The sequence below is a fragment of the Ptychodera flava genome, chromosome 18 (genome assembly GCF_041260155.1).
Source record: "Ptychodera flava strain L36383 chromosome 18, AS_Pfla_20210202, whole genome shotgun sequence".
NCBI classification, from domain to species: Eukaryota; Metazoa; Hemichordata; class Enteropneusta; family Ptychoderidae; genus Ptychodera; species Ptychodera flava.
In genome coordinates, this window is record NC_091945.1 from 10,124,660 (window position 1) to 10,149,158 (window position 24,499).

At 37.8% G+C, this 24,499-nt stretch overlaps 2 protein-coding genes across 2 annotated transcripts; both read left to right on the plus strand.

Annotated features, from left to right (window-relative positions):
• The first annotated feature begins 5,289 nt into the window (after positions 1-5,289).
• LOC139117931 (hyalin-like) lies at positions 5,290-10,245 on the plus strand. Its single transcript, XM_070681169.1, has 10 exons — positions 5,290-5,311; positions 5,505-5,744; positions 6,012-6,251; positions 6,493-6,732; positions 7,009-7,248; positions 7,515-7,754; positions 7,995-8,234; positions 9,017-9,256; positions 9,499-9,738; positions 10,016-10,245. Exons 1-10 carry the CDS (start codon positions 5,290-5,292, stop codon positions 10,243-10,245), a joined length of 2,172 nt encoding a protein of 723 aa, XP_070537270.1.
• Positions 10,246-11,304: 1,059 nt separating this feature from the next.
• Positions 11,305-22,668, plus strand: LOC139117932 (hyalin-like). Its single transcript, XM_070681171.1, has 23 exons — positions 11,305-11,326; positions 11,520-11,759; positions 12,026-12,265; positions 12,506-12,745; positions 13,023-13,262; positions 13,530-13,769; positions 14,010-14,249; positions 15,032-15,271; positions 15,512-15,751; positions 16,029-16,268; positions 16,537-16,776; positions 17,018-17,257; positions 17,535-17,774; positions 18,041-18,280; positions 18,522-18,761; positions 19,039-19,278; positions 19,546-19,761; positions 20,024-20,263; positions 20,541-20,780; positions 21,092-21,286; positions 21,527-21,766; positions 22,044-22,283; positions 22,550-22,668. Exons 1-23 carry the CDS (start codon positions 11,305-11,307, stop codon positions 22,666-22,668), a joined length of 5,112 nt encoding a protein of 1,703 aa, XP_070537272.1.
• Positions 22,669-24,499: the final 1,831 nt, after the last annotated feature.

Sequence of the window (24,499 nt, forward strand, 5' to 3'; positions counted from 1 at the left end):
CGTCAATCCTGAAATCATCTGTCCTGGTGATATTGAAGTAGTGACAGACGCCGGACAAGCCACAGCAGTTGTCACATGGACATCACCTAACGCTACTGATAATTCAGGAAGTGTGACCCTATCCAGTAACTATCAACCAGGAGCTGAGTTTGCCATCGGTTCTACAATAATCTCCTACAATGCTACTGATCCTTTCGGCAATGTGGATTCATGTAATTTCAATGTGACTGTAACAGGTAAAGTTTTGTTTCATTTGAATGCTTGATTGCAAATGAAGAGAGAACGGCGAGGCTTTAAATTCGATGGTTTCTATATTGAAATTGCAGTATTGCAGTACAAAAGAAACGTTTTTATCTCACTGAAGACACGAAAAAAATGGACAAAGTCTTGATGTGTAAAAACACTTTCTTCTACTATTTGTCAAAATTCTCATTATCTAAAGATAAACAATTTGTGATCTTTGTCTGATGGTATAGATGTTGAAAATCCAAGCATCATCTGCCCTGACGACATTGAAGAATACACAGACCCTGGAGAAGATACAGCAGTTGTAACTTGGTCACAGCCTAATGCTACTGACAATTCAGGAAGTGTGAATGTAACTAGTAATTATCAACAAGGATCTAATTTTGTCATCGGTTCTACAGTAGTCTACTATAATGCTAGTGACCCTTATGGAAATGTGGATTCATGTCTCTTTACTGTGACAGTCATTGGTAAGATTTGGACTTGTTCTGAATTTGCATTATTTGCATAAATATCAGTGAAAGAACAGTGAATGGATATTGAATGTCAAGCTCGTAGAGTCAATCTGTAAAATGTGACTGCAAGTGAAATCTTAAGCAACGTAGATTGATGCTATGGTTCATTTATCTCATGTGTCAGTTTGTCGAAACTGTATTCTTGAATTGTACATTGTGGTACATTTTAATGTTGCAAAACAAGCAGTTGAAGATGATGAATAGACTGGGAACTTTTCTATCTCTTGCACAGATGATGAACCTCCGACTATCCTGTGTCCTGACAACATTGATGTGGACCCTGAACCTGGAGAAGCTACAGTTGTTGTCCATTGGACACAGCCAAATGCTACTGATAATTCAGTTATGTTACAGTAACGAGTGACTATCAATCAGGAACTGAGTTCAGCATCGGTTCTACATCTATCCATTACAATGCAAGTGATCCTTCTGGAAATGTGGATTCATGTCAGTTCAATGTGACAGTACCTGGTAGGTTGTGGTTTCTTTTGAAGCCTAAGACGCCGGCCTAGGCAGAAAATTAGATAATGTCCAAGGCTGACTTGAAAATGGACTTTACTTATGCTTCAGATATTATTGCATAGCCTAGGTACGGTAATGATTACTTAGTTGTAAATTTAAATGGAGGTTTAAACATGTCAGTAACTCTGTACTTGGAGGACAATGTGTATTCCACTATTTCTACTGAGGAAAAATAAAAGATGATACAGCATATTTTATATTGTTCGGTTCAATAGATGTTGTCAATCCTGAAATCATCTGTCCTGGTGATATTGAAGTAGTAACAGACCCCGGACAAGCCACAGCAGTTGTCACATGGACATCACCTAACGCTACTGATAATTCAGGAAGTGTGACCCTATCCAGTAACTATCAACCAGGAGCTGAGTTAGTCATCGGTTCTACAATAATCTCCTACAATGCTACTGATCCTTTCGGCAATGTGGATTCATGTAATTTCAATGTGACTGTAACAGGTAAAGTTTTGTTTCATTTGAATGCTTGATTGCAAATGAAGAGAGAACGGCGAGGCTTTAAATTTGATGGTTTCTATATTCAAATTGCAGTATTGCAGTACAAAAGAAACGTTTTGATCCCACTGAAGACACGAAAAAAATGGACAAAGTCTTGATGTGTAAAAACACTTTCTTCTACTATTTGTCAAAATTCTCATTATCTAAAGATAAACAATTTGTGATCTTTGTCTGATGGTATAGATGTTGAAAATCCAAGCATCATCTGCCCTGACGACATTGAAGAATACACAGACCCTGGAGAAGATACAGCAGTTGTAACTTGGTCACAGCCTAATGCTACTGACAATTCAGGAAGTGTGAATGTAACTAGTAATTATCAACAAGGATCTAATTTTGTCATCGGTTCTACAGTAGTCTACTATAATGCTAGTGACCCTTATGGAAATGTGGATTCATGTCTCTTTACTGTGACAGTCATTGGTAAGATTTGGACTTGTTCTGAATTTGCATTATTTGCATAAATATCAGTGAAAGAACAGTGAATGGATATTGAATGTCAAGCTCGTAGAGTCAATCTGTAAAATGTGACTGCAAGTGAAATCTTAAGCAACGTAGATTGATGCTATGGTCCATTTATCTCATGTGTCAGTTTGTCAAAACTGCATTCTTGAATTGTACATTGTGGTACATTTTAATGTTGCAAACAAGCAGTTGAAGATGATGAATAGACTGGGAACTTTTCTATCTCTTGCACAGATGATGAACCTCCGACTATCCTGTGTCCTGACAACATTGATGTGGACCCTGAACCTGGAGAAGCTACAGTTGTTGTCCATTGGACACAGCCAAATGCTACTGATAATTCAGGTTATGTTACAGTAACGAGTGACTATCAATCAGGAACTGAGTTCAGCATCGGTTCTACATCTATCCATTACAATGCAAGTGATCCTTCTGGAAATGTGGATTCATGTCAGTTCAATGTGACAGTACCTGGTAGGTTGTGGTTTCTCTTGAAGCCTAAGACGCCGGCCTAGGCAGAAAATTAGATAATGTCCAAGGCTGACTTGAAAATGGACTTTATTATGCTTTGAGATATTATTGGCATAGCCTAGGTACGGTAATGATTACTTAGTTGTAAATTTAAATGGAGGTTTAAACGTGTCAGTAACTCTGTACTTGGAGGACAATTTGTATTCCACTATTTCTACCGAGGAAAAATAAAAGATGATACAGCATATTTCATAATGTTCGGTTCAATAGATGTTGTCAATCCTGAAATCATCTGTCCTGGTGATATTGAAGTAGTAACAGACCCCGGACAAGCCACAGCAGTTGTCACATGGACATCACCTAACGCTACTGATAATTCGGGAAGTGTGACCCTATCCAGTAACTATCAACCAGGAGCTGAGTTAGTCATCGGTTCTACAATAATCTCCTACAATGCTACTGATCCTTTCGGCAATGTGGATTCATGTAATTTCAATGTGACTGTAACAGGTAAAGTTTTGTTTCATTTGAATGCTTGATTGCAAATGAAGAGAGAACGGCAAGGCTTTAAATTCGATGGTTTTCTATATTCAAATTGCAGTATTGCAGTACAAAAGAAACGTTTTGATCCCACTGAAGACACGAAAAAAATGGACAAAGTCTTGATGTGTAAAAACACTTTCTTCTACTATTTGTCAAAATTCTCATTATCTAAAGATAAACAATTTGTGATCTTTGTCTGATGGTATAGATGTTGAAAATCCAAGCATCATCTGCCCTGACGACATTGAAGAATACACAGACCCTGGAGAAGATACAGCAGTTGTAACTTGGTCACAGCCTAATGCTACTGACAATTCAGGAAGTGTGAATGTAACTAGTAATTATCAACAAGGATCTAATTTTGTCATCGGTTCTACAGTAGTCTACTATAATGCTAGTGACCCTTATGGAAATGTGGATTCATGTCTCTTTACTGTGACAGTCATTGGTAAGATTTGGACTTGTTCTGAATTTGCATTATTTGCATAAATATCAGTCAAAGAACAGTGAATGGATATTGAATGTCAAGCTCGTAGAGTCAATCTGTAAAATGTGACTGCAAGTGAAATCTTCAGCAACGTAGATTGATGCTATGGTCCATTTATCTCATGTGTCAGTTTGTCAAAACTGCATTCTTGAATTGTACATTGTGGTACATTTTAATGTTGCAAACAAGCAGTTGAAGATGATGAATAGACTGGGAACTTTTCTATCTCTTGCACAGATGATGAACCTCCGACTATCCTGTGTCCTGACAACATTGATGTGGACCCTGAACCTGGAGAAGCTACAGTTGTTGTCCATTGGACACAGCCAAATGCTACTGATAATTCAGGTTATGTTACAGTAACGAGTGACTATCAATCAGGAACTGAGTTCAGCATCGGTTCTACATCTATCCATTACAATGCAAGTGATCCTTCTGGAAATGTGGATTCATGTCAGTTCAATGTGACAGTACCTGGTAGGTTGTGGTTTCTTTTGAAGCCTAAGACGCCGGCCTAGGCTGAAAATTAGATAATGTCCAAGGCTGACTTGAAAATGGACTTTACTTATGCTTGAGATATTATTGGCATAGCCTAGGTACGGTAATGATTACTTAGTTGTAAATTTAAATGGAGGTTTAAACATGTCAGTAACTCTGTACTTGGAGGACAATGTGTATTCCACTATTTCTACTGAGGAAAAATAAAAGATGATACAGCATATTTTATATTGTTCGGTTCAATAGATGTTGTCAATCCTGAAATCATCTGTCCTGGTGATATTGAAGTAGTAACAGACCCCGGACAAGCCACAGCAGTTGTCACATGGACATCACCTAACGCTACTGATAATTCAGGAAGTGTGACCCTATCCAGTAACTATCAACCAGGAGCTGAGTTAGTCATCGGTTCTACAATAATCTCCTACAATGCTACTGATCCTTTCGGCAATGTGGATTCATGTAATTTCAATGTGACTGTAGCAGGTAAAGTTTTGTTTCATTTGAATGCTTGATTGCAAATGAAGAGAGAACGGCGAGGCTTTAAATTCGATGGTTTTCTATATTCAAATTGCAGTATTGCAGTACAAAAGACACGTTTTGATCCCACTGAAGACACGAAAAAAAATGGACAAAGTCTTGATGTGTAAAAACACTTTCTTCTACTATTTGTCAAAATTCTCATTATCTAAAGATAAACAATTTGTGATCTTTGTCTGATGGTATAGATGTTGAAAATCCAAGCATCATCTGCCCTGACGACATTGAAGAATACACAGACCCTGGAGAAGATACAGCAGTTGTAACTTGGTCACAGCCTAATGCTACTGACAATTCTGGAAGTGTGAATGTAACTAGTAATTATCAACAAGGATCTAATTTTGTCATCGGTTCTACAGTAGTCTACTATAATGCTAGTGACCCTTATGGAAATGTGGATTCATGTCTCTTTACTGTGACAGTCATTGGTAAGATTTGGACTTGTTCTGAATTTGCATTATTTGCATAAATATCAGTCAAAGAACAGTGAATGGATATTGAATGTCAAGCTCGTAGAGTCAATCTGTAAAATGTGACTGCAAGTGAAATCTTCAGCAACGTAGATTGATGCTATGGTCCATTTATCTCATGTGTCAGTTTGTCAAAACTGCATTCTTGAATTGTACATTGTGGTACATTTTAATGTTGCAAACAAGCAGTTGAAAGATGATGAATAGACTGGGAACTTTTCTATCTCTTGCACAGATGATGAACCTCCGACTATCCTGTGTCCTGACAACATTGATGTGGACCCTGAACCTGGAGAAGCTACAGTTGTTGTCCATTGGACACAGCCAAATGCTACTGATAATTCAGGTTATGTTACAGTAACGAGTGACTATCAATCAGGAACTGAGTTCAGCATCGGTTCTACATCTATCCATTACAATGCAAGTGATCCTTCTGGAAATGTGGATTCATGTCAGTTCAATGTGACAGTACCTGGTAGGTTGTGGTTTCTTTTGAAGCCTAAGACGCCGGCCTAGGCAGAAAATTAGATAATGTCCAAGGCTGACTTGAAAATGGACTTTATTAATGTTTGAGATATTATGGCATAGCCTAGGTACGGTAATGATTACTTAGTTGTAAATTTAAATGGAGGTTTAAACGTGTCAGTAACTCTGTACTTGGAGGACAATTTGTATTCCACTATTTCTACCGAGGAAAAAATAAAAGATGATACAGCATATTTCATATTGTTCGGTTCAATAGATGTTGTCAATCCTGAAATCATCTGTCCTGGTGATATTGAAGTAGTAACAGACCCCGGACAAGCCACAGCAGTTGTCACATGGACATCACCTAACGCTACTGATAATTCAGGAAGTGTGACCCTATCCAGTAACTATCAACCAGGAGCTGAGTTAGTCATCGGTTCTACAATAATCTCCTACAATGCTACTGATCCTTTCGGCAATGTGGATTCATGTAATTTCAATGTGACTGTAACAGGTAAAGTTTTGTTTCATTTGAATGCTTGATTGCAAATGAAGAGAGAACGGCAAGGCTTTAAATTCGACGGTTTTCTATATTCAAATTGCAGTATTGCAGTACAAAAGAAACGTTTTTGATCTCACTGAAGACACGAAAAAAATGGACAAAGTCTTGATGTGTAAAAACACTTTCTTCTACTATTGTTAAAATTCTCATTATCTAAAGATAAACAATTTGTGATCTTTGTCTGATGGTATAGATGTTGAAAATCCGAGCATCATCTGCCCTGACGACATTGAAGAATACACAGACCCTGGAGAAGATACAGCAGTTGTAACTTGGTCACAGCCTAATGCTACTGACAATTCAGGAAGTGTGAATGTAACTAGTAATTATCAACAAGGATCTAATTTTGTCATCGGTTCTACAGTAGTCTACTATAATGCTAGTGACCCTTATGGAAATGTGGATTCATGTCTCTTTACTGTGACAGTCATTGGTAAGATTTGGACTTGTTCTGAATTTGCATTATTTGCATAAATATCAGTCAAAGAACAGTGAATGGATATTGAATGTCAAGCTCGTAGAGTCAATCTGTAAAATGTGACTGCAAGTGAAATCTTCAGCAACGTAGATTGATGCTATGGTCCATTTATCTCATGTGTCAGTTTGTCAAAACTGCATTCTTGAATTGTACATTGTGGTACATTTTAATGTTGCAAACAAGCAGTTGAAGATGATGAATAGACTGGGAACTTTTCTATCTCTTGCACAGATGATGAACCTCCGACTATCCTGTGTCCTGACAACATTGATGTGGACCCTGAACCTGGAGAAGCTACAGTTGTTGTCAATTGGACACAGCCAAATGCTACTGATAATTCAGGTTATGTTACAGTAACGAGTGACTATCAATCAGGAACTGAGTTCAGCATCGGTTCTACATCTATCCATTACAATGCAAGTGATCCTTCTGGAAATGTGGATTCATGTCAGTTCAATGTGACAGTACCTGGTAGGTTGTGGTTTCTTTTGAAGCCTAAGACGCCGGCCTAGGCAGAAAATTAGATAATGTCCAAGGCTGACTTGAAAATGGACTTTATTAATGTTTGAGATATTATTGGCATAGCCTAGGTACGGTAATGATTACTTAGTTGTAAATTTAAATGGAGGTTTAAACATGTCAGTAACTCTGTACTTGGAGGACAATGTGTATTCCACTATTTCTACGAGGAAAAATAAAAGATGATACAGCATATTTCATATTGTTCGGTTCAATAGATGTTGTCAATCCTGAAATCATCTGTCCTGGTGATATTGAAGTAGTAACAGACCCCGGACAAGCCACAGCAGTTGTCACATGGACATCACCTAACGCTACTGATAATTCAGGAAGTGTGACCCTATCCAGTAACTATCAACCAGGAGCTGAGTTAGTCATCGGTTCTACAATAATCTCCTACAATGCTACTGATCCTTTCGGCAATGTGGATTCATGTAATTTCAATGTGACTGTAACAGGTAAAGTTTTGTTTCATTTGAATGCTTGATTGCAAATGATGAGAGAACGGCGAGGCTTTAAATTCGATGGTTTTTCTATATTAAATTGCAGTATTGCAGTACAAAAGAAACGTTTTTATCTCACTGAAGACACGAAAAAATGGACAAAGTCTTGATGTGTAAAAACACTTTCTTCTACTATTTGTTAAAATTCTCATTATCTAAAGATAAACAATTTGTGATCTTTGTCTGATGGTATAGATGTTGAAAATCCGAGCATCCTCTGCCCTGACGACATTGAAGAATACACAGACCCTGGAGAAGATACAGCAGTTGTAACTTGGTCACAGCCTAATGCTACTGACAATTCAGGAAGTGTGAATGTAACTAGTAATTATCAACAAGGATCTAATTTTGTCATCGGTTCTACAGTAGTCTACTATAATGCTAGTGACCCTTATGGAAATGTGGATTCATGTCTCTTTACTGTGACAGTCATTGGTAAGATTTGGACTTGTTCTGAATTTGCATTATTTGCATAAATATCAGTCAAAGAACAGTGAATGGATATTGAATGTCAAGCTCGTAGAGTCAATCTGTAAAATGTGACTGCAAGTGAAATCTTCAGCAACGTAGATTGATGCTATGGTCCATTTATCTCATGTGTCAGTTTGTCAAAACTGCATTCTTGAATTGTACATTGTGGTACATTTTAATGTTGCAAACAAGCAGTTGAAGATGATGAATAGACTGGGAACTTTTCTATCTCTTGCACAGATGATGAACCTCCGACTATCCTGTGTCCTGACAACATTGATGTGGACCCTGAACTGGAGAAGCTACAGTTGTTGTCAATTGGACACAGCCAAATGCTACTGATAATTCAGGTTATGTTACAGTAACGAGTGACTATCAATCAGGAACTGAGTTCAGCATCGGTTCTACATCTATCCATTACAATGCAAGTGATCCTTCTGGAAATGTGGATTCATGTCAGTTCAATGTGACAGTACCTGGTAGGTTGTGGTTTCTTTTGAAGCCTAAGACGCCGGCCTAGGCAGAAAATTAGATAATGTCCAAGGCTGACTTGAAAATGGACTTTACTTATGCTTGAGATATTATTGGCATAGCCTAGGTACGGTAGTGATTACTTAGTTGTAAATTTAAATGGAGGTTTAAACGTGTCAGTAACTCTGTACTTGGAGGACGATGTGTATTCCACTATTTCTACCGAGGAAAAATAAAAGATGATACAGCATATTTCATATTGTTCGGTTCAATAGATGTTGTCAATCCTGAAATCATCTGTCCTGGTGATATTGAAGTAGTAACAGACCCCGGACAAGCCACAGCAGTTGTCACATGGACATCACCTAACGCTACTGATAATTCAGGAAGTGTGACCCTATCCAGTAACTATCAACCAGGAGCTGAGTTAGTCATCGGTTCTACAATAATCTCCTACAATGCTACTGATCCTTTCGGCAATGTGGATTCATGTAATTTCAATGTGACTGTAACAGGTAAAGTTTTGTTTCATTTGAATGCTTGATTGCAAATGATGAGAGAACGGCGAGGCTTTAAATTCGACGGTTTTCTATATTCAAATTGCAGTATTGCAGTACAAAAGAAACGTTTTTATCTCACTGAAGACACGAAAAAAATGGACAAAGTCTTGATGTGTTAAAAACACTTTCTTCTACGTTTTGTTAAAATTCTCATTATCTAAAGATAAACAATTTGTGAACTTTGTCTGATGGTATAGATGTTGAAAATCCGAGCATCCTCTGCCCTGACGACATTGAAGAATACACAGACCCTGGAGAAGATACAGCAGTTGTAACTTGGTCACAGCCTAATGCTACTGACAATTCAGGAAGTGTGAATGTAACTAGTAATTATCAACAAGGATCTAATTTTGTCATCGGTTCTACAGTAGTCTACTATAATGCTAGTGACCCTTATGGAAATGTGGATTCATGTCTCTTTACTGTGACAGTCATTGGTAAGATTTGGACTTGTTCTGAATTTGCATTATTTGCATAAATATCAGTGAAAGAACAGTGAATGGATATTGAATGTCAAGCTCGTAGAGTCAATCTGTAAAATGTGACTGCAAGTGAAATCTTAAGCAACGTAGATTGATGCTATGGTTCATTTATCTCATGTGTCAGTTTGTCGAAACTGTATTCTTGAATTGTACATTGTGGTACATTTTAATGTTGCAAAACAAGCAGTTGAAGATGATGAATAGACTGGGAACTTTTCTATCTCTTGCACAGATGATGAACCTCCGACTATCCTGTGTCCTGACAACATTGATGTGGACCCTGAACCTGGAGAAGCTACAGTTGTTGTCAATTGGACACAGCCAAATGCTACTGATAATTCAGGTTATGTTACAGTAACGAGTGACTATCAATCAGGACTGAGTTCAGCATCGGTTCTACATCTATCCATTACAATGCAAGTGATCCTTCTGGAAATGTGGATTCATGTCAGTTCAATGTGACAGTACCTGGTAGGTTGTGGTTTCTTTTGAAGCCTAAGACGCCGGCCTAGGCAGAAAATTAGATAATGTCCAAGGCTGACTTGAAAATGGACTTTATTAATGTTTGAGATATTATTGGCATAGCCTAGGTACGGTAATGATTACTTAGTTGTAAATTTAAATGGAGGTTTAAACGTGTCAGTAACTCTGTACTTGGAGGACAATGTGTATTCCACTATTTCTACCGAGGAAAAATAAAAGATGATACAGCATATTTCATATTGTTCGGTTCAATAGATGTTGTCAATCCTGAAATCATCTGTCCTGGTGATATTGAAGTAGTAACAGACCCCGGACAAGCCACAGCAGTTGTCACATGGACATCACCTAACGCTACTGATAATTCAGGAAGTGTGACCCTATCCAGTAACTATCAACCAGGAGCTGAGTTAGTCATCGGTTCTACAATAATCTCCTACAATGCTACTGATCCTTTCGGCAATGTGGATTCATGTAATTTCAATGTGACTGTAACAGGTAAAGTTTTGTTTCATTTGAATGCTTGATTGCAAATGAAGAGAGAACGGCGAGGCTTTAAATTCGATGGTTTTCTATATTCAAATTGCAGTATTGCAGTACAAAAGACACGTTTTGATCCCACTGAAGACACGAAAAAAATGGACAAAGTCTTGATGTGTAAAAACACTTTCTTCTACTATTTGTCAAAATTCTCATTATCTAAAGATAAACAATTTGTGATCTTTGTCTGATGGTATAGATGTTGAAAATCCAAGCATCATCTGCCCTGACGACATTGAAGAATACACAGACCCTGGAGAAGATACAGCAGTTGTAACTTGGTCACAGCCTAATGCTACTGACAATTCAGGAAGTGTGAATGTAACTAGTAATTATCAACAAGGATCTAATTTTGTCATCGGTTCTACAGTAGTCTACTATAATGCTAGTGACCCTTATGGAAATGTGGATTCATGTCTCTTTACTGTGACAGTCATTGGTAAGATTTGGACTTGTTCTGAATTTGCATTATTTGCATAAATATCAGTGAAAGAACAGTGAATGGATATTGAATGTCAAGCTCGTAGAGTCAATCTGTAAAATGTGACTGCAAGTGAAATCTTAAGCAACGTAGATTGATGCTATGGTTCATTTATCTCATGTGTCAGTTTGTCGAAACTGTATTCTTGAATTGTACATTGTGGTACATTTTAATGTTGCAAAACAAGCAGTTGAAGATGATGAATAGACTGGGAACTTTTCTATCTCTTGCACAGATGATGAACCTCCGACTATCCTGTGTCCTGACAACATTGATGTGGACCCTGAACCTGGAGAAGCTACAGTTGTTGTCAATTGGACACAGCCAAATGCTACTGATAATTCAGGTTATGTTACAGTAACGAGTGACTATCAATCAGGAACTGAGTTCAGCATCGGTTCTACATCTATCCATTACAATGCAAGTGATCCTTCTGGAAATGTGGATTCATGTCAGTTCAATGTGACAGTACCTGGTAGGTTGTGGTTTCTTTTGAAGCCTAAGACGCCGGCCTAGGCAGAAAATTATATAATGTCCAAGGCTGACTTGAAAATGGACTTTATTAATGTTTGAGATATTATTGGCATAGCCTAGGTACGGTAATGATTACTTAGTTGTAAATTTAATGGAGGTTTAAACGTGTCAGTAACTCTGTACTTGGAGGACAATGTGTATTCCACTATTTCTACCGAGGAAAAATAAAAGATGATACAGCATATTTCATATTGTTCGGTTCAATAGATGTTGTCAATCCTGAAATCATCTGTCCTGGTGATATTGAAGTAGTAACAGACCCCGGACAAGCCACAGCAGTTGTCACATGGACATCACCTAACGCTACTGATAATTCAGGAAGTGTGACCCTATCCAGTAACTATCAACCAGGAGCTGAGTTAGTCATCGGTTCTACAATAATCTCCTACAATGCTACTGATCCTTTCGGCAATGTGGATTCATGTAATTTCAATGTGACTGTAACAGGTAAAGTTTTGTTTCATTTGAATGCTTGATTGCAAATGATGAGAGAACGGCGAGGCTTTAAATTCGACGGTTTTCTATATTCAAATTGCAGTATTGCAGTACAAAAGAAACGTTTTGATCTCACTGAAGACACGAAAAAATGGACAAAGTCTTGATGTGTAAAAACACTTTCTTCTACTATTTGTTAAAATTCTCATTATCTAAAGATAAACAATTTGTGATCTTTGTCTGATGGTATAGATGTTGAAAATCCGAGCATCCTCTGCCCTGACGACATTGAAGAATACACAGACCCTGGAGAAGATACAGCAGTTGTAACTTGGTCACAGCCTAATGCTACTGACAATTCAGGAAGTGTGAATGTAACTAGTAATTATCAACAAGGATCTAATTTTGTCATCGGTTCTACAGTAGTCTACTATAATGCTAGTGACCCTTATGGAAATGTGGATTCATGTCTCTTTACTGTGACAGTCATTGGTAAGATTTGGACTTGTTCTGAATTTGCATTATTTGCATAAATATCAGTGAAAGAACAGTGAATGGATATTGAATGTCAAGCTCGTAGAGTCAATCTGTAAAATGTGACTGCAAGTGAAATCTTAAGCAACGTAGATTGATGCTATGGTTCATTTATCTCATGTGTCAGTTTGTCGAAACTGTATTCTTGAATTGTACATTGTGGTACATTTTAATGTTGCAAAACAAGCAGTTGAAGATGATGAATAGACTGGGAACTTTTCTATCTCTTGCACAGATGATGAACCTCCGACTATCCTGTGTCCTGACAACATTGATGTGGACCCTGAACCTGGAGAAGCTACAGTTGTTGTCAATTGGACACAGCCAAATGCTACTGATAATTCAGGTTATGTTACAGTAACGAGTGACTATCAATCAGGAACTGAGTTCAGCATCGGTTCTACATCTATCCATTACAATGCAAGTGATCCTTCTGGAAATGTGGATTCATGTCAGTTCAATGTGACAGTACCTGGTAGGTTGTGGTTTCTTTTGAAGCCTAAGACGCCGGCCTAGGCAGAAAATTATATAATGTCCAAGGCTGACTTGAAAATGGACTTTACTTATGCTTGAGATATTATTGGCATAGCCTAGGTACGGTAATGATTACTTAGTTGTAAATTTAAATGGAGGTTTAAACGTGTCAGTAACTCTGTACTTGGAGGACGATGTGTATTCCACTATTTCTACCGAGGAAAAATAAAAGATGATACAGCATATTTCATATTGTTCGGTTCAATAGATGTTGTCAATCCTGAAATCATCTGTCCTGGTGATATTGAAGTAGTAACAGACCCCGGACAAGCCACAGCAGTTGTCACATGGACATCACCTAACGCTACTGATAATTCAGGAAGTGTGACCCTATCCAGTAACTATCAACCAGGAGCTGAGTTAGTCATCGGTTCTACAATAATCTCCTACAATGCTACTGATCCTTTCGGCAATGTGGATTCATGTAATTTCAATGTGACTGTAACAGGTAAAGTTTTGTTTCATTTGAATGCTTGATTGCAAATGATGAGAGAACGGCGAGGCTTTAAATTCGACGGTTTTCTATATTCAAATTGCAGTATTGCAGTACAAAAGAAACGTTTTGATCTCACTGAAGACACGAAAAAATGGACAAAGTCTTGATGTGTAAAAACACTTTCTTCTACTATTTGTTAAAATTCTCATTATCTAAAGATAAACAATTTGTGATCTTTGTCTGATGGTATAGATGTTGAAAATCCGAGCATCCTCTGCCCTGACGACATTGAAGAATACACAGACCCTGGAGAAGATACAGCAGTTGTAACTTGGTCACAGCCTAATGCTACTGACAATTCAGGAAGTGTGAATGTAACTAGTAATTATCAACAAGGATCTAATTTTGTCATCGGTTCTACAGTAGTCTACTATAATGCTAGTGACCCTTATGGAAATGTGGATTCATGTCTCTTTACTGTGACAGTCATTGGTAAGATTTGGACTTGTTCTGAATTTGCATTATTTGCATAAATATCAGTGAAAGAACAGTGAATGGATATTGAATGTCAAGCTCGTAGAGTCAATCTGTAAAATGTGACTGCAAGTGAAATCTTAAGCAACGTAGATTGATGCTATGGTTCATTTATCTCATGTGTCAGTTTGTCGAAACTGTATTCTTGAATTGTACATTGTGGTACATTTTAATGTTGCAAAACAAGCAGTTGAAGATGATGAATAGACTGGGAACTTTTCTATCTCTTGCACAGATGATGAACCTCCGACTATCCTGTGTCCTGACAACATTGATGTGACCCTGAACCTGGAGAAGCTACAGTTGTTGTCAATTGGACACAGCCAAATGCTACTGATAATTCAGGTTATGTTACAGTAACGAGTGACTATCAATCAGGAACTGAGTTCAGCATCGGTTCTACATCTATCCATTACAATGCAAGTGATCCTTCTGGAAATGTGGATTCATGTCAGTTCAATGTGACAGTACCTGGTAGGTTGTGGTTTCTTTTGAAGCCTAAGACGCCGGCCTAGGCAGAAAATTAATAATGTCCAAGGCTGACTTGAAAATGGACTTTACTTATGCTTGAGATATTATTGGCATAGCCTAGGTACGGTAGTGATTACTTAGTTGTAAATTTAAATGGAGGTTTAAACGTGTCAGTAACTCTGTACTTGGAGGACGATGTGTATTCCACTATTTCTACCGAGGAAAAATAAAAGATGATACAGCATATTTCATATTGTTCGGTTCAATAGATGTTGTCAATCCTGAAATCATCTGTCCTGGTGATATTGAAGTAGTAACAGACCCCGGACAAGCCACAGCAGTTGTCACATGGACATCACCTAACGCTACTGATAATTCAGGAAGTGTGACCCTATCCAGTAACTATCAACCAGGAGCTGAGTTAGTCATCGGTTCTACAATAATCTCCTACAATGCTACTGATCCTTTCGGCAATGTGGATTCATGTAATTTCAATGTGACTGTAACAGGTAAAGTTTTGTTTCATTTGAATGCTTGATTGCAAATGATGAGAGAACGGCGAGGCTTTAAATTCGACGGTTTTCTATATTCAAATTGCAGTATTGCAGTACAAAAGAAACGTTTTGATCTCACTGAAGACACGAAAAAATGGACAAAGTCTTGATGTGTAAAAACACTTTCTTCTACTATTTGTTAAAATTCTCATTATCTAAAGATAAACAATTTGTGATCTTTGTCTGATGGTATAGATGTTGAAAATCCGAGCATCCTCTGCCCTGACGACATTGAAGAATACACAGACCCTGGAGAAGATACAGCAGTTGTAACTTGGTCACAGCCTAATGCTACTGACAATTCAGGAAGTGTGAATGTAACTAGTAATTATCAACAAGGATCTAATTTTGTCATCGGTTCTACAGTAGTCTACTATAATGCTAGTGACCCTTATGGAAATGTGGATTCATGTCTCTTTACTGTGACAGTCATTGGTAAGATTTGGACTTGTTCTGAATTTGCATTATTTGCATAAATATCAGTGAAAGAACAGTGAATGGATATTGAATGTCAAGCTCGTAGAGTCAATCTGTAAAATGTGACTGCAAGTGAAATCTTAAGCAACGTAGATTGATGCTATGGTTCATTTATCTCATGTGTCAGTTTGTCGAAACTGTATTCTTGAATTGTACATTGTGGTACATTTTAATGTTGCAAAACAAGCAGTTGAAGATGATGAATAGACTGGGAACTTTTCTATCTCTTGCACAGATGATGAACCTCCGACTATCCTGTGTCCTGACAACATTGATGTGGACCCTGAACCTGGAGAAGCTACAGTTGTTGTCAATTGGACACAGCCAAATGCTACTGATAATTCAGGTTATGTTACAGTAACGAGTGACTATCAATCAGGAACTGAGTTCAGCATCGGTTCTACATCTATCCATTACAATGCAAGTGATCCTTCTGGAAATGTGGATTCATGTCAGTTCAATGTGACAGTACCTGGTAGGTTGTGGTTTCTTTTGAAGCCTAAGACGCCGGCCTAGGCAGAAAATTAGATAATGTACAAGGCTGACTTGAAAATGGACTTTATTAATGTTTGAGATATTATTGGCATAGCCTAGGTACGGTAGTGATTACTTAGTTGTAAATTTAAATGGAGGTTTAAACGTGTCAGTAACTCTGTACTTGGAGGACGATGTGTATTCCACTATTTCTACCAAGAAAAAAATAAAAGATGATACAGCACATTTTATGTTTTTCGGTTCAATAGATGTCGTCAATCCTGAAATCATCTGTCCTGGTGATATTGAAGTAGTAACAGACCCCGGACAAGCCACAGCAGTTGTCACATGGACATCACCTAACGCTACTGATAATTCGGGAAGTGTGACCCTATCCAGTAACTATCAACCAGGAGCTGAGTTAGTCATCGGTTCTACAATAATCTCCTACAATGCTACTGATCCTTTCGGCAATGTGGATTCATGTAATTTCAATGTGACTGTAACAGGTAAAGATTTGTTTCATTTGAATGCTTGATTGCAAATGATGAGAGAACGGCGAGGCTTTAAATTCGACGGTTTTCTATATTCAAATTGCAGTATTGCAGTACAAAAGAAACGTTTTGATCTCACTGAAGACACGAAAAAAATGGACAAAGTCTTGATGTGTAAAAACACTTTCTTCTACTATTTGTCAAAATTCTCATTATCTAAAGATAAACAATTTGTGATCTTTGTCTGATGGTATAGATGTTGAAAATCCGAGCATCCTCTGCCCTGACGACATTGAAGAATACACAGACCCTGGAGAAGATACAGCAGTTGTAACTTGGTCACAGCCTAATGCTACTGACAATTCAGGAAGTGTGAATGTAACTAGTAATTATCAACAAGGATCTAATTTTGTCATCGGTTCTACAGTAGTCTACTATAATGCTAGTGACCCTTATGGAAATGTGGATTCATGTCTCTTTACTGTGACAGTCATTGGTAAGATTTGGACTTGTTCTGAATTTGCATTATTTGCATAAATATCAGTGAAAGAACAGTGAATGGATATTGAATGTCAAGCTCGTAGAGTCAATCTGTAAAATGTGACTGCAAGTGAAATCTTAAGCAACGTAGATTGATGCTATGGTTCATTTATCTCATGTGTCAGTTTGTCGAAACTGTATTCTTGAATTGTACATTGTGGTACATTTTAATGTTGCAAAACAAGCAGTTGAAGATGATGAATAGACTGGGAACTTTTCTATCTCTTGCACAGATGATGAACCTCCGACTATCCTGTGTCCTGACAACATTGATGTGGACCCTGAACCTGGAGAAGCTACAGTTGTTGTCAATTGGACACAGCCAAATGCTACTGATAATTCAGGTTATGTTACAGTAACGAGTGACTATCAATCAGGAACTGAGTTCAGCATCGGTTCTACATCTATCCATTACAATGCAAGTGATCCTTCTGGAAATGTGGATTCATGTCAGTTCAATGTGACAGTACCTGGTAGGTTGTGGTTTCTTTTGAAGCCTAAGACGCCGGCCTAGGCAGAAAATTAGATAATGTCCAAGGCTGACTTAAAATGGACTTTATTAATGTTTGAGATATTATTGGCATAGCCTAGGTACGGTAGTGATTACTTAGTTGTAAATTTAAATGGAGGTTTAAACGTGTCAGTAACTCTGTACTTGGAGGACGATGTGTATTCCACTATTTCTACCGAGGAAAAATAAAAGATGATACAGCATATTTCATATTGTTCGGTTCAATAGATGTTGTCAATCCTGAAATCATCTGTCCTGGTGATATTGAAGTAGTAACAGACCCCGGACAAGCCACAGCAGTTGTCACATGGACATCACCTAACGCTACTGATAATTCAGGAAGTGTGACCCTATCCAGTAACTATCAACCAGGAGCTGAGTTAGCCATCGGTTCTACAATAATCTCCTACAATGCTACTGATCCTTTCGGCAATGTGGATTCATGTAATTTCAATGTGACTGTAACAGGTAAAGATTTGTTTCATTTGAATGCTTGATTGCAAATAAAGAGAAAACGGCGAGGCTTTAAATTGGACTGTTTTCTATATTCAAATTGCAGTATTGCAGTACAAAAGAAACGTTTTGATCTCACTGAAGACACGAAAAAAATGGACAAAGTCTTGATGTGTAAAAAAACTTTCTTCTACTATTTGTCAAAATTCTCATTATCTAAAGATAAACAATTTGTGATCTTTGTCTGATGGTATAGATGTTGAAAATCCAAGCATCATTTGCCCTTATGACATTGAAGAATACACAGACCCTGGAGAGGATACAGCAGTTGTTACTTGGTCACAGCCTAATGCTACTGACAATTCAGGAAGTGTGAATGTAACTAGTAATTATCAACAAGGATCTAATTTTGTCATCGGTTCTACAGTAGTCTACTATAATGCTAGTGACCCTTATGGAAATGTGGATTCATGTCTCTTTACTGTGACAGTCATTGGTAAGATTTGGACTTGTTCTGAATTTGCATTATTTGCATAAATATCAGTGAAAGAACAGTGAATGGATATTGAATGTCAAGCTCGTAGAGTCAATCTGTAAAATGTGACTGCAAGTGAAATCTTAAGCAACGTAGATTGATGCTATGGTTCATTTATCTCATGTGTCAGTTTGTCGAAACTGTATTCTTGAATTGTACATTGTGGTACATTTTAATGTTGCAAAACAAGCAGTTGAAGATGATGAATAGACTGGGAACTTTTCTATCTCTTGCACAGATGATGAACCTCCGACTATCCTGTGTCCTGACAACATTGATGTGGACCCTGAACCTGGAGAAGCTACAGTTGTTGTCAATTGGACACAGCCAAATGCTACTGATAATTCAGGTTATGTTACAGTAACGAGTGACTATCAATCAGGAACTGAGTTCAGCATCGGTTCTACATCTATCCATTACAATGCAAGTGATCCTTCTGGAAATGTGGATTCATGTCAGTTCAATGTGACAGTACCTGGTAGGTTGTGGTTTCTTTTGAAGCCTAAGACGCCGGCCTAGGCAGAAAATTAGATAATGTACAAGGCTGACTTGAAAATGGACTTTATTAATGTTTGAGATATTATTGGCATAGCCTAGGTACGGTAATGATTACTTAGTTGTAAATTTAAATGGAGGTTTAAACGTGTCAGTAACTCTGTACTTGGAGCACAATGTGTATTCCACTATTTCTACCGAGGAAAAATAAAAGATGATACAGCATATTTCATATTGTTCGGTTCAATAGATGTTGTCAATCCTGAAATCATCTGTCCTGGTGATATTGAAGTAGTAACAGACCCCGGACAAGCCACAGCAGTTGTCACATGGACATCACCTAACGCTACTGATAATTCGGGAAGTGTGACCCTATCCAGTAACTATCAACCAGGAGCTGAGTTAGTCATCGGTTCTACAATAATCTCCTACAATGCTACTGATCCTTTCGGCAATGTGGATTCATGTAATTTCAATGTGACTGTACAGGTAAATTTTGTTTCATTTGAATGCTTGATTGCAAATGATGAGAGAACGGCGAGGCTTTAAATTCGACGGTTTTCTATATTCAAATTGCAGTATTGCAGTACAAAAGAAACGTTTTGATCTCACTGAAGACACGAAAAAATGGACAAAGTCTTGATGTGTAAAAACACTTTCTTCTACTATTTGTTAAAATTCTCATTATCTAAAGATAAACAATTTGTGATCTTTGTCTGATGGTATAGATGTTGAAAATCCGAGCATCCTCTGCCCTGACGACATTGAAGAATACACAGACCCTGGAGAAGATACAGCAGTTGTAACTTGGTCACAGCCTAATGCTACTGACAATTCAGGAAGTGTGAATGTAACTAGTAATTATCAACAAGGATCTAATTTTGTCATCGGTTCTACAGTAGTCTACTATAATGCTAGTGACCCTTATGGAAATGTGGATTCATGTCTCTTTACTGTGACAGTCATTGGTAAGATTTGGACTTGTTCTGAATTTGCATTATTTGCATAAATATCAGTGAAAGAACAGTGAATGGATATTGAATGTCAAGCTCGTAGAGTCAATCTGTAAAATGTGACTGCAAGTGAAATCTTAAGCAACGTAGATTGATGCTATGGTTCATTTATCTCATGTGTCAGTTTGTCGAAACTGTATTCTTGAATTGTACATTGTGGTACATTTTAATGTTGCAAAACAAGCAGTTGAAGATGATGAATAGACTGGGAACTTTTCTATCTCTTGCACAGATGATGAACCTCCGACTATCCTGTGTCCTGACAACATTGATGTGGACCCTGAACCTGGAGAAGCTACAGTTGTTGTCAATTGGACACAGCCAAATGCTACTGATAATTCAGGTTATGTTACAGTAACGAGTGACTATCAATCAGGAACTGAGTTCAGCATCGGTTCTACATCTATCCATTACAATGCAAGTGATCCTTCTGGAAATGTGGATTCATGTCAGTTCAATGTGACAGTACCTGGTAGGTTGTGGTTTCTTTTGAAGCCTAAGACGCCGGCCTAGGCTGAAAATTAGATAATGTCCAAGGCTGACTTGAAAATGGACTTTACTTATGCTTGAGATATTATTGGCATAGCCTAGGTACGGTAGTGATTACTTAGTTGTAAATTTAAATGGAGGTTTAAACGTGTCAGTAACTCTGTACTTGGAGGACGATGTGTATTCCACTATTTCTACCGAGGAAAAATAAAAGATGATACAGCATATTTCATATTGTTCGGTTCAATAGATGTTGTCAATCCTGAATCATCTGTCCTGGTGATATTGAAGTAGTAACAGACCCCGGACAAGCCACAGCAGTTGTCACATGGACATCACCTAACGCTACTGATAATTCAGGAAGTGTGACCCTATCCAGTAACTATCAACCAGGAGCTGAGTTAGTCATCGGTTCTACAATAATCTCCTACAATGCTACTGATCCTTTCGGCAATGTGGATTCATGTAATTTCAATGTGACTGTAACAGGTAAAATTTTGTTTCATTTGAATGCTTGATTGCAAATGATGAGAGAACGGCGAGGCTTTAAATTCGACGGTTTTCTATATTCAAATTGCAGTATTGCAGTACAAAAGAAACGTTTTGATCTCACTGAAGACACGAAAAAATGGACAAAGTCTTGATGTGTAAAAACACTTTCTTCTACTATTTGTTAAAATTCTCATTATCTAAAGATAAACAATTTGTGATCTTTGTCTGATGGTATAGATGTTGAAAATCCGAGCATCCTCTGCCCTGACGACATTGAAGAATACACAGACCCTGGAGAAGATACAGCAGTTGTAACTTGGTCACAGCCTAATGCTACTGACAATTCAGGAAGTGTGAATGTAACTAGTAATTATCAACAAGGATCTAATTTTGTCATCGGTTCTACAGTAGTCTACTATAATGCTAGTGACCCTTATGGAAATGTGGATTCATGTCTCTTTACTGTGACAGTCATTGGTAAGATTTGGACTTGTTCTGAATTTGCATTATTTGCATAAATATCAGTGAAAGAACAGTGAATGGATATTGAATGTCAAGCTCGTAGAGTCAATCTGTAAAATGTGACTGCAAGTGAAATCTTAAGCAACGTAGATTGATGCTATGGTTCATTTATCTCATGTGTCAGTTTGTCGAAACTGTATTCTTGAATTGTACATTGTGGTACATTTTAATGTTGCAAAACAAGCAGTTGAAGATGATGAATAGACTGGGAACTTTTCTATCTCTTGCACAGATGATGAACCTCCGACTATCCTGTGTCCTGACAACATTGATGTGGACCCTGAACCTGGAGAAGCTACAGTTGTTGTCAATTGGACACAGCCAAATGCTACTGATAATTCAGGTTATGTTACAGTAACGAGTGACTATCAATCAGGAACTGAGTTCAGCATCGGTTCTACATCTATCCATTACAATGCAAGTGATCCTTCTGGAAATGTGGATTCATGTCAGTTCAATGTGACAGTACTTGGTAGGTTGTGGTTTCTTTTGAAGCCTAAGACGCACACCTAGGCTGAAAATTAGATAATGTCCAAGGCTGACTTGAAAATGGACTTTATTAATGTTTGAGATATTATTGGCATAGCCTAGGTACGGTAATGATTACTTAGTTGTAAATTTAAATGGAGGTTTAAACGTGTCAGTAACTCTGTACTTGGAGGACGATGTGTATTCCACTATTTCTACCGAGGAAAAAAAAAGATGATACAGCATATTTCATATTGTTCGGTTCAATAGATGTTGTCAATCCTGAAATCATCTGTCCTGGTGATATTGAAGTAGTAACAGACCCCGGACAAGCCACAGCAGTTGTCACATGGACATCACCTAACGCTACTGATAATTCGGAAGTGTGACCCTATCCAGTAACTATCAACCAGGAGCTGAGTTAGTCATCGGTTCTACAATAATCTCCTACAATGCTACTGATCCTTTCGGCAATGTGGATTCATGTAATTTCAATGTGACTGTAACAGGTAAAGTTTTGTTTCATTTGATGCTTGATTGCAAATGATGAGAGAACGGCGAGGCTTTAAATTCGACGGTTTTCTATATTCAAATTGCAGTATTGCAGTACAAAAGAAACGTTTTGATCTCACTGAAGACACGAAAAAAATGGACAAAGTCTTGATGTGTAAAAACACTTTCTTCTACTATTTGTAAAATTCTCATTATCTAAAGATAAACAATTTGTGATCTTTGTCTGATGGTATAGATGTTGAAAATCCGAGCATCCTCTGCCCTGACGACATTGAAGAATACACAGACCCTGGAGAAGATACAGCAGTTGTAACTTGGTCACAGCCTAATGCTACTGACAATTCAGGAAGTGTGAATGTAACTAGTAATTATCAACAAGGATCTAATTTTGTCATCGGTTCTACAGTAGTCTACTATAATGCTAGTGACCCTTATGGAAATGTGGATTCATGTCTCTTTACTGTGACAGTCATTGGTAAGATTTGGACTTGTTCTGAATTTGCATTATTTGCATAAATATCAGTGAAAGAACAGTGAATGGATATTGAATGTCAAGCTCGTAGAGTCAATCTGTAAAATGTGACTGCAAGTGAAATCTTAAGCAACGTAGATTGATGCTATGGTCCATTTATCTCATGTGTCAGTTTGTCAAAACTGCATTCTTGAATTGTACATTGTGGTACATTTTAATGTTGCAAAACAAGCAGTTGAAGATGATGAATAGACTGGGAACTTTTTTATCTCTTGCACAGATGATGAACCTCCGACTATCCTGTGTCCTGACAACATTGATGTGGACCCTGAACCTGGAGAAGCTACAGTTGTTGTCAATTGGACACAGCCAAATGCTACTGATAATTCAGGGTTATGTTACAGTAACGAGTGACTATCAATCAGGAACTGAGTTCAGCATCGGTTCTACATCTATCCATTAAATGCAAGTGATCCTTCTGGAAATGTGGATTCATGTCGGTTCAATGTGACAGTTGGAGGTATGTTGTCGTTTCTTTTGCATCGCTAAGACTCTTAGGTTGAAAAATAATCGCAATCATACCAATCCATAATCGAATTACATTAGGTCAGAATTCGTAAGCCAATAGATGTAAACATAGACACAAAACAGCACCGAACAGACAGTAAATAGACGGTACACAAACAAAGTCATATTCCTGAAAGAAAGATGTATGGACCTCTGGCCAGAAGGCCAAGAAGTGATGTCAGATATTTCGAAAATAGTAAGCGCATCCTCCCCCACATATGGCACCCGCAATATATCAATGTGTAAGTCAGATAGATAGTGGTCACTAAATAAGGCTCAATGTCACCGATGCCATCACCAATCATTTGTCGAAGAGAGATATTGTATTCATCTACCAGCTTGAGATACCTGCCCAAAAAGCGTTTGAATGTAGAGACAAGTCTTGCTCTGGTGTAACCTTGATTTAACAGTTTGTAAGAGAGATGGCCATGTCTCTCTACAAGATCACCATATGAACTGCATGCTCTAGCATATCGAATAAGCTAGGAAATGTATGCCCCATAAACTGATGAGAGTGGAGTATTACTTATTAGGTGTGGAAAATTGATTATACTAAAAATGAACTCATCTCTCTTGTCATATAGCCTAGTAGAAAGGTGACCATTAGAGTCATATTCAGGTAAAATGTCCAGATATGAAGCAGAAGAGGTCGTTTCTGTAGTTTCTTT